We start from the raw sequence: 11,627 nt of genomic DNA on the forward strand, positions 1-11,627 counted from the left end.
CAACTGGATGACTTTCAATAGCCTGTAATACATATAAAGTTTCACATCAGTCAGGCTGTACATCAATTCTGGGCAACTACAAGTACCCCATCATTCCTCATTGAGGAGTTCAGAGTGGCAAAGTGCAGGGTCGCCATGACATTTAGGGACTCAAGAGACTACAAGGTCCAGCGGGAGGAAATCTTCAACTCAAAGACATCATTGGAGCACCCTGCACAGGCATACAAGGTCTGGGAATGACCAGCTTCCAAAAGTGGGAAAAAGCCAACACAAGGGAGCGGAGAACCATCGTTCAGAGAGAAATAGGGATCCTAGAGGAAGGGTGGAGGAAAGTGAGAGCAGTGCAGCTAGGGAGCCTGGACAAGGTGTGACCTCCCCAAGAGGACGCTGACATGGTCAGACCTATGGCCCATTACTTTAACCCGAGGCAGATATAGGGGCTGCCACGATAGCGTGCTAGTTGTCCTGGCCAGCATCCTAAAGCAGGCAAGAACCTTGAAACGCTAACCCATGGGAAAACTGCCACCTGTAATTACATTTGTCAAGGGGGGAGCAAAGCCAGCAGGGCACAATAAAACCAGAGCAAGTCTCCTGCCGCCAGCCCAACAGTGGGAGCTAAGGGTTGACCTGAAGAGAAGGCTCCAGTTCCCAGATGTTGTCCACACAACCTTATGACTAGATGCAGTCCTGTTCTCCACTGAAGGATGGAGCTTACTGTGCCATGAGAAGAGGGGTGTAAAGAGGCATTTGAGTAAATCTGGTAGCAAGAGGAAAAAGTTGATGCAAAGAATTGGGGACGGGGCAGAGAGAGGGTCTTGTTGGCTATGGAGCAGGAGGGAGGAAGCAAGCAGGCAGCCAGGAGACAGAGAGTAGTGGCCAGCTACCACAGCTGAACCGCCAGCAGGAGGGTGTTATGGTCAAGGATCAAAACACCCAGTGAGTGCTGGTAACCATCTGATGACATGACCTCCTGGCTAAAAGCTGCAATCATTACGCAATGACTAGAAGGGAAAGCATCACAAGATGTATGTAAACACAACTGTGGAGAATCTGATGGGCAGCTGCACACAGCAAAGATTTGTTCTATAATTAAACAGCACAAGGTTTGATGTATTCAGACTATTCATGTGGCCCCTACTCATTATGCAACAATCGGTCTGCATGTAACCAGAGGAGAAATACAAAAGGGGACAAAGAAAGAAAAAAGTGTTGTGAGCATGGAGACAGGGTGGTTACTTGACATCAGAGTCAGATTCCTCTCTCCTTTTGACCCTCATCAGTGAGAGATGACAGTGGGGATGAAGCTGCCTATTTAGAAATCGGACTGTAACCAAAGAACACATCTTCTGAGGATTCAACAGTACAATGCACACTGAGACGTTACCATCAGATTATAATTCACAGAGGAGGTAGTGGATTTCACATTCAACAATGAATGAGCTCTCTAGGACATCTCTGGACCTCCAGGACACAAAGAGAATGTAAGTACATGTTTCATTTGTGATGCAGTGAGACTTTTTGCAATGTTTTTGTTAGACATCTGACACAGTTGCACCAATTTATTTCTATTAGTTCCCTATGTGGTAGACATCATACATGGAAATCAAGAATACAAGAATTCTTCATCCAAAGTACAGGACCATGGAGAAAAACCAAGAGGTTTTGATTTTAACATGCTGATTATTACTACTGTATTATCTAATATTTACTTTAAAATATGTAAGAATCCAAAAGCCTTCTATTTCTTCTATTTACAGACAGACAGCGAATGAAGCAAGCCAACTGGGCGAATCTCTTGAGACACTCCTTTCCCAGAAACGTAATTTTCATCTGCTGTCAAGCAATACAAAACTAATATCACAGTTGGTTAGTATGTTCTTTGCAATAAAGCTACAGTGCCTTTTGTTACAGGTGGACAAATGGTATTTCGGGAGTTTCTGAAATCCGAGTGCTGTGAGGAAAACCTGGATTTCTGGCTAGCATGTCAAGAGTACCAAACATTTAACAGTCCAGAGGAGCTAAAATGAGGAGAGCAGCCAGGATAAATGAGGAGTTCATCGAGGCTGAGTCCCCCAGACAGGTGAGAGTATGCTTTATACATGAAGGCAGCACTATATGTGGCCATTCTATTAAACATATTTAATAGAATGGCATAGAATAAGCATTGTTGACACTTTAATATTCTATATTTAAGCAATACATCATGACAGGCCGTGGTATTCGCTCATCAGTGTGGTATAATGAGCATGAGGAATACACCATCTATTTCATGTAGTTTCTATTTAATCAGAAAAAAAATATCCCTAACTCTCCTGACGTTAGCTCTGCATGTCGTCTTTTCCTCTGCTTTTTTTCAGGAGAAAGTCACTGTTGAATCCACTCTACCATTGTCCACTCACTGGAGGTTAAAGTTAACCTTAAACATGTGAATTCAACTAATTTATTCTATTTGTTAATATCATCAAAACACCGCCACTAAGTTTTGCTACCTACTGTAACAGTTGATTGTTGTCATGGATACATTGCTGCTTCCCGGACGTGAAATGATGTGCTGTGACAAGGCTTTAGAATAGTAGCTGTGGTATACGCTCATTATATTAAATTTAACAACCAATCAGATTACAGGATTTCACCTTTCCGTTTTATGAAACAAGCATAACTGTTGTATTGATGCATATGGCTGCACATAATGGTCAATATGAAGAGTACATTAAAAATGCCTCATTGCAAATTCAATCATGTAACCCTATACGTATCTTTTCAGGTAAATTTAGATTTCTATACAAGAGAGATCATCAGTAGAAATCTCCAGAAGCCAAGTCCATTGTGCTTTGCTTTGGCACAGAAGAAAGTCTACAGTTTGATGGTGAACGGCTCCTTCCCTCGCTTCATCGAGTCGGAGCAGTACAATGTCTTATGTGGTGCAGCTTCTGAGCAGCGAGGCCTCTGGAAGCAGTGGAAAGCTAGACACAACCCAGACACTTTCTTTGCCCTTAAAATGTCATTTCAATGACATAATGCCCCACATGACTGAAAGCTGCACAAGTGCATTGGTCACAACATGCTGCAGACAGTGACATCTGGTGTACAGTGAATACTGGCCACTTCTAAGAGCAAAGATGCAAGTTTTAATAATGTGTTGTTTGTAACACATCAACTGTATTACAGTAATACTTAAAAAATGTACATGACTGCAGGACTATTGTGTATTTTATTTTCAGTGAATGATTTATATGGGGCAGCACAGTGGCATAGTGGTTAGCCCCACAACAAGAAGGTCGCAGGTTCGGCTCCTGGGGCCTTTCTGTGCGGAGTTTGCATGTTCTGCCCGTGTCTGTGTGAGTTTCCTCCAGGTACTCCGGTTTCCTCCCACCATCCAAAGACATCATGTTTGTGTTAACTGGTGACTCTAAATTGTCAGTATGTCTGAATGTGAGTGTGAGTGGTTGTTGGTCTTTGTCTGTCTCTGTATGTCAGCCCCGTGATGGACTGGTGTAGCCTTGCCCAGTGTGAGATGGGATTGGCTCGAGCACCCCCTGCAACCTGGACTCTGATAAGTGGTAGAATGAATGAATGAATAATTCAGATGAATTTCACAACATATATATATCATAAACACTGCAATGTTACGGACTTGGGTTAGACTACAGTATCTGATTGGGTGTTGTATCCTGTTCTCTTCCACTTGGTGTGCTACTGCCACCAAGTGATGATGTGCAAAACCCAAACACAAAAATGTATTATTAATAACTGGCCACAACAACAATAATGATAATAATAATCCATACTGTGACAGTTTTCAAATTCATTAGATATTTTCATTCTAATACATTTAGAAATTGTAGACAAGGTAATAAGAAAACACTTAAAATGGTAATTTTGCCAGAATTAATAATTCTGTCATCGCTTTTCTTCCTACTGGGACATGTCAAAATTTCCTTGGTGGAGAAAGCCAATTTGTGGACACAGTCAGGCTCCATCAGCAACTAGTATTACAACTGAAAATGGCATGTACAAGAAGAGCCCACAGCACTAAACTGAGAGAACAGTGGCATGGGAACTTCCCATAATTTGTCAGCAGTGTTCACTTTGTGTTGTCGAAAAATTGGTTAAAGAAGCAAAACAAAACAGGAATATGAGATAAATATGGATGGAGACAGAATTAAGGAGTGTGAAAAAATATGAAAATTACATAATGTCATATGTGATATGTTTAACTAATAGTTCAATGTAAAATTCCAAGCTGCTATGTAGATGATGCTCTCTAGCCTCTGATGTCCGGTTTGGTTGCTGCTCTGAAGCAAACCAGCTGATGATCGCCTGCCAGGTGATGGTCAACTATCACAGAGATGACCGTAATTTCTTTCAGGCTTTTCCAAACAGGCAATGGCTCTTCAGCATTCCTCTGACTGGCAGCTCCAATCATCCTCTTCAGTTTTCAAGGAAAAGGGGGGCAATTGCAAGAGACCAAATCATTACTTGAAGTGACCACCAGATGGCTTGGGTTTCATTTCACTGATTTAATAGATCTGCTTAGGACTCATGAGCGAAATGAGTGGTCAAAATTAACATTGATGCTTCATTAACTGAGAAAGACAGACGGACATGGTCCTGATCAGATATCAGTATTTATGAAGAAATGATGGCGATGGTCATCAGCCTAAAGTAGGTAGAGGACAATAAACCAGACAGAGTTGTAATTTCTGGTGACTCTGAAGCAGTCCTCTACAGTATTAAAAATATGAAATTAGAAGATATAATCATGGAAATCTATCAAAGTCTATATAGATTGCACAGGCTCAGTAGATGTGAGGTTCTGTTGAGTACCTGCTCATCTAAGGGAATGAGGGCACGGGCAAATTAGCCAAAAAACCAAGCAACCTGTTGGTTTCCATCAGTATACCGTCTGGCAAAGGAGAAACTAAAAAAAAATCATACAACTGTGGAAGAAAGGGGTCCCTTTTTCTCTCTTCAAGACACATGAATGAAAATGTAGTCATATGATAAGTGTCAGGCCTAACCCTTTACAGACACATCCACTTCACTCTAACCTCTTGCAGGTTTGTGCAAAACCCATGTGGTTATTTTGTGTGTGGTATTTATGTAATTTTGTGTATTCTATTTTATTATTCCTGCTTATTGTGGTCTTACTGGGGACCCCAGTAAGCAGGAACTGGGGTATTACAGTTGGATAAATTGACTGACTGAAATGGTGTGACTTGTGGGGTCAGTGAGCTATTCATGTGTCAGTGTGTGCCATGCGTTTACACTCTTTACACTCATAATAGTCATGCCAAACAAAGGTGGATAGACTCTGTTAACTTGGAAATCCAGTTCCTACTGAAACGGATCAAAAGATTCAGAAAGTGAAGTGTGATAGAAATGCTATTATGTCTAAGAGTTTAAGACACCTGCCTGTTGTTCGCAATGTATCGTATTTTTTGTCAAACAAAATTGCTGCCTTATATCTACATTTTTTTTACAAATGTAATATTTCTATACATTGTTTGTCTGAGAAATGTGCTTTGAACATAGATATTTGATACACATGAATCAAATCTATTAACGACGCAATACAACATCTATTGGTTAAAAAGTAATTAATAGAAGAGTACTTTCTACTTTTATGTAAGTATTTTTTTAACACCAGTACTTTTACTTGGAATTGAGTACAATTTAACAAATGTAACAGTACTTGTTCTTAAATACAAATTTTCAGTACTCTTTCCACTTCTGGTTAAATGAAACATTGTTTAGATTAGGTCAAAATCAATCATAGGATTGTAAAACCACTGAAAGCATAGAACATGTAAAGCTTAATTGTAGAAAATTCAGGGAGGAGAGAAAAGTGTAAGCTTGAGGGCAGATTGAGACCAACAGGAGGGTTAAAGACGGACAAATATCAGAGAATGATTATATCATATGATTTAGTTGTTGTTTTTTAAGCATGTAAAATGAATAAATGATGTAGCAGCGCTGCTTCTTACACCTCCCACAGAAGGATTTATATGTGTCCACCAATATATGCAATGAGTGCAACCCGCCATAAAACTAAACAGAACAGACGTAGCTGCGTCCGGTGGTACTCGATATCCCAGCATCCACCGCGCCCCGCCCCTGGTTAGCCTGCTGACCGTCGGAGAGGAGGCCTTTCCTCATCCAGCCACATCAAAAACTTGAGTACTGTCGCCTGTACTGTGGTAAGTATATCCATATGTCACGTAATTGCCCGGCGAACGTGTTTTTATTCGCAGCACCGTTTGTTGGCAGTACCAGCAGCGCCCCGCTTAATGGCAGCGGTGGAGCCGGAGCCGGGCTGCTCATCCTCGGAGAGCGGAGTCCAGCCGCCCGGCGCTGCCCGGCTAGGATAACGGTCGGATGCCGGAGTTTGAGGTTTTTGAGGTTTGGAGACAGCGGGTGGCTGCCCAGTACCACAGCTGCCCCCCTGCCCCCAATAACTCTTAGGGGCACACTGAATCATTTTGAATACTTTTTGTATATAATCTTTTCAGTGAACACAACATGACTGGAATTGGCGATGGCAGCTGGCTAACGTTAACTAACTTCGCATCGGCTCTGGCATCTGAAGTGCTGACCGCTGGAGGGGGGGGGAGTTCACTGGAAGTTAACAAGCAGCTGAGGTTGAAAACAGTCCCGTGTGGTCCAGTTTTCTCATTTCTTCAGTGTAAACATCACAACAACTTCTGTGTGTGTTATGTGTATCATCATCTCCTGTAATCGGCTTTAAGCTGTTGTCAGCGCACAGAGCCAGCGAGCAAGTATTGCTGCTAGCTGTTGCGTTCATGGACACTCTGGTTGGCCACTGAGCTCAAACTTCTGGCTTTTTGGAAACCTTATTTTCCGTGCTGCTTAGACGTTAGGGCTCCTTCAGTGGGTTTTCACAAGTGACAAAGTCGAAAAACGTTTTCTTAGCTTGCTGTCAACCAGCAAATCTAAGTTAAGAAAATCTCCTTTTACCACTTTATGTTTCAGGCCTTGCCTGCAATTACAATGGAGCCACTGGGAAATACAACAAAAGCGTCATCAAGTAACCACACCCTGAACTCAACAGGTGCTGGTGGTTGTCCATGGGAGGTCAACGATAAGGCCAGACTCTGCCGTTTCCTCTGCTATGGCTCAGAGGGAGACATTTACACAGCCAGGGACGAAGGCCGGGTCACCATGGAGAGTGCTGGGGCCCTCCTCATCCTGCTGCAAGAGGGCCGTGGTCCCGAGGTGGTGGAGGAAATAAAAAAGTTCACCCAGGATGGGAGAGCTGTCAGACTCGGCCCTTCCTTCTTTGCCTTGGCTTTGTGCTCCCAGCACTCTGAGTTGAAGACAAGGCAGGCAGCATTTAAAGCCCTCAAGGAAGTTTGTCGGCATCCTTCTCATTTGTTTTCCCTTATCCAGTACAAGAAGGAGTTGAAAGAGGGCATGAAATGTGGGATTTGGGGACGTGCCTTGAGGAAAGCAGTGTCTGACTGGTATAATGAACAAGATGCCATGAGTCTGGCTGCGGCTGTGACCAAATGTAAACAGAGAGAAGGATGGTCACACCAGGATCTGCTCAGGCTCTCTCACACCAAACCAGCTAATGAAGGTGAGTTGATATAGGCTGATGTTATTCATTGGGGTTTACAGTAGACAGGAAAATATATCCACCTCATAATTTCCCAATTAAGTGTCTTTAAATCATTGTTGGACATTGTCTAATTCCTAACAAACGTTGCTGTATTTTCCCCTTGCTATAATATAGTCACGTTTATAGCCTCCATGTCAGCAGCAAACGCAGGGCGAACTATAAATGAAAATTCAGTGAATATTACATTAATGGCATTTGGGAATGAAATGCTTCATATATGAAAATATGGCAATAACAACAATTTAGAAAAGAATTCCATCAGAAAGGGGAAACTACACAAGCAAGTAAGCCATTTGAAAAAACAAAATTCTCCCAGCATTTGGCTGCTACTTTTAAATTACATTGCTGTGGTGGTGCATTTGTTATTGATCATGATCTTGCACTGTACAAAATACATACAATACATCAATAACAGAAGTCAAACTTCACTGACCATGATGTTGTGATTTCAGCTATTGCTTTGATCAGCAAATATGTAACAAAAGGATGGAAAGAAGTCCAGGTTGCTTATGCAGACAAAGAGAACTCTGAAGAGGTTGTCAAACTGCTTTCGTATCTTGAAGTGGTGGAAAAGGTTAAACACAGTTGTGATGAAACAGAGGTCATAAATTTAATAGAAGAACACAAACTGGATAGGGAACAGCTGCTGACAGACCACTTGAAGTCCAAACAGGTGAGTGTCTTTTTTTTTTTTTTAATAAGAGTTACATTATGAGATTTCTACAGAGCCCCTAAAGTCCCAAAAGGTGTTTTTTTTTTTTTTTTTTTTTTTATCTTGTGGACACAAGTTAACATTTTGTTCCCTTAAGATAATTATCTTGTACGCACAAGATAATAACTTGTTCCCTCAAGATAACTTGTGCGCACAAGATTTAAAAAAAAATAAAATAAAAAATAATTCGGGGAATTTAGGGGCTCTGTAATCTTCAGCCATCTCACCCACCAAAAAAAGTGACTATTCAAATAAAGCAATGAACGCCGCCATGTTTAAAACATGCCTAAGAAATCAACGAACTAATAAAAGCTACAAACGCAATTTACCCTCGTGGTCCTCAAAGCATTGGCCTATCAAGCTTTTAGCCTACTGTAAACATGTTCCCACAAGATAATTGTCTTGTGCACACAAGATTAATAACTTGTGCACAGAAATTAAATAATTTGTTCGCACTGTTAGCCTACTTATATCCTGTTATCACAAGATAATTATCTTGTGCGCAGAAGATAAGTAATTTGTTAGCACGAGATAACTTGTTCCCACAAAATATTAACGTGTGCACAAGATAAAAAAAAATGGGGACTTTTGGGACTTTAGGGGTTCTATAGATTTCAATAATCTTGCACTCAGAGTTTTATTGTCATCAAAATGACAGTATAGACAAATAATACTATTCACCACACTTCTAGGATGATAAATTTAGCTGCAAAACATTAATTATCAGGGTATTTTGCATCTGAGAAATGTGCCAATCGAGTGAAAGTCTGATTTGAAGTGTATATTTGTAATCTGTTGGGAAATATGTGGTCTTATTCTTTTATTGGAGGTATGGAGAGCTCTGTTGAAAGAAATGCCTCTTCAATCAGTGCTGAGGATCTTGGGTAAAATGACGTCAAACAAAATTCTTGAACCAGCAGGCTTAGAAACACAAGCCGTATGTGACAGGATCCAGAGTGAGACTGCACTAAGAAAGGTAAGACGCACATATCTTTTTGATTCCTTTATTAAAATATGAGATAGTGTTTGAGTATTTGATCCTTTTCTTGAAATCCACAGGCAAAGATTCATCCTTTCAGCATACTTCTGGCTTCAGAGAGCTACAAAAGAGGCCAAGGCTATCAGGGGAAAACTAAATGGGAACCAGACAGCAGCATCCTCAAAGCTATGGATTCTGCTTTTTACAAGAGTTTCATGGTCAGTTTGCTTTCACAGTTTCCACAGACCATCAAAGAAGACAGCAATAAAAAGCACGAGATAACTCATTATTTTTCATCTTTCTTCCCAGAATGTTGAAGCTCTGGGTAAACGCTTTGTAGTGGCAGTAGATGTTAGCACATCACTGAGCAGTGTTGTCCCAGGGACGTCAGTCAGCACTGCAGTCGCTGCTGCTGCCATTACTTTGGTAAGGCATTGCCCAGAGATAGATAACAACACATTGTGTGGGCAATTGTTGTTGCAGTTGGAACAGCTATGTCTGTAATCAGAACTCACACCACCCTCTCCTCAAGTCAAAGAGTCAGTCTGTTGACACATTGTGGATTCCTGGGAAATTCCTTCTGCAGCGTGATTAATAGTCCCCAGGCCACATGGGAGTTATTAGCTGAGATGTGTGCCATCACTATGATGGTTCTTGGATTTCTAATACAGGAGATGACTACCAGCATACTCAGTGGTTATAGTTTGCTGAGTTGCATGTGTGCAAATGTGAGGTCGATGAAAAAATTTTAATGGTGAAGTTGTGCTTCTTTTTTTTTTTTTTTTTTTTTTTTCCCCTCTGTGTCCTGTGAAGATATTTGCAAACACAGAGATAGACACACAAGTGCTGGCCTATTCTGAAGGAGCTTTGGTTCCGTGCAGAATTTCTACTGACATGACTCTCGCGCAAGCAACAGTTGAACTGGTTAAGGTAAGACATACGGCTAATGAATTAATAATACACATTATGCAAGTATTTTAGGACTATTGGTAATTAGTTAATATTTACAACTTGTCTAATACATTTTTAGAAGTCCAGTAGCAGATGAGATGTAGTGTTCACATTGACTTCGCTGAACATATCTTATCCTTAAACTTGGACCTCTCTGACAACTGCTGCAGATTCCAGGTGGAAACACGGATTGCACACTTCCCATCACATGGGCCACAGAAAATGGGAAAGCTGTAGATATGTTCATCATTTTGACCAACAACCCTTTGTGGACGTTTTCTGCCAGCCCAGTGGAGTCTCTCAAGAAGCACAGACAAGTATATTGACTCAATCATGTCTGCTTGGGAGGGAATATTGTCTCAGATAAAAATTGTCATGGAAAATAAGATTACACAAACACCAGGAAAAAGAAATCTGCCATTTGTTTGATTCACATTTAATCCGACAAATCGAGTAAGGATCATTTTCATGTTTACATTCTCGTGATCACATGATACAAGTGTTGTAATTTCCAGAATAGAATGACGTGATCAATACGCAGTTTGTAAAACATTGTTCTTATTCATTTTATGTTAGATAGATAAATAGGCTTGAGACTGGTTACTGTTTTGTAATTACATGACATTTACTAAAACATACGCACATTGCTGTACAATCTTTACACCAATATACGATAAGGAAGATTTTACATTTTTATCAGCGACACAACAATTAAGGCTAAATTATAAGGAAAAAACTTATCACAATTTCACATGCTTATTGTAAATACAATAAAATAAAAATATTTAATGTATCTAATTGTGTGTGTTCTCTACAGATATCAGGAGCCAATTCCAAGTTGGTAATGTGTGGGCTGACTTCTATTGGACATACCCTTGCAGACACAGAAGACAGAGGTTTACTGAGCATCTGTGGCTTTGACCTTGGAGCCTTTACCGTCATCTGTAACCTGGCCCAGGATCTGATCTGATTAAGTATTGGGACTTCATGCGATTAGCGTATATTAAAAAAAAAAAAAGGCACAAAGTGGACCAATGTGGCTCACTTAGCATGTAGGATGCCCTAAAACAGCACTAATCCAAAAAATATTGGCATTTACAATTCCGCAATTTATCTTTTTGGATTGTGTTACTTTCAAGTCACCTGACAAAGTGTCCAGCTGGCTGGACAACACTAATGAAAAAATTTGTGCATATACTTTTTTTTCTGAAATTTGAAGAGGAACACAGAGGATACGTCATTGCACATCATACTGTCAAGAGATGAGGTGGAAACAGCACGCTGCATGACAGGGTGTTAAGTGGTTTGATGCTTTTAGTTAGATACTAAACCATTCAATAATA

At 40.7% G+C, this 11,627-nt stretch overlaps 1 protein-coding gene and 1 pseudogene across 1 annotated transcript; both read left to right on the forward strand.

The window, feature by feature from the left end:
• The first annotated feature begins 1,431 nt into the window (after positions 1-1,431).
• On the forward strand, positions 1,432-3,013 carry LOC115057329 (regulator of G-protein signaling 8-like; annotated as a pseudogene).
• A 3,091-nt stretch (positions 3,014-6,104) lies between these two features.
• On the forward strand, positions 6,105-11,328 carry ro60 (Ro60, Y RNA binding protein). The gene is made up of 9 exons (XM_029524556.1): positions 6,105-6,200; positions 6,994-7,600; positions 8,095-8,315; positions 9,184-9,330; positions 9,414-9,551; positions 9,643-9,759; positions 10,147-10,263; positions 10,455-10,601; positions 11,102-11,328. The coding sequence occupies exons 2-9, from the start codon at positions 7,012-7,014 to the stop codon at positions 11,252-11,254; spliced, it is 1,629 nt and encodes a 542-aa protein (XP_029380416.1). The 5' UTR covers positions 6,105-6,200; positions 6,994-7,011; the 3' UTR covers positions 11,255-11,328.
• The last annotated feature ends 299 nt before the right edge of the window (positions 11,329-11,627 follow it).

The sequence above is a fragment of the Echeneis naucrates genome, chromosome 17, assembly GCF_900963305.1.
Source record: "Echeneis naucrates chromosome 17, fEcheNa1.1, whole genome shotgun sequence".
Taxonomy (NCBI): domain Eukaryota; kingdom Metazoa; phylum Chordata; class Actinopteri; order Carangiformes; family Echeneidae; genus Echeneis; species Echeneis naucrates.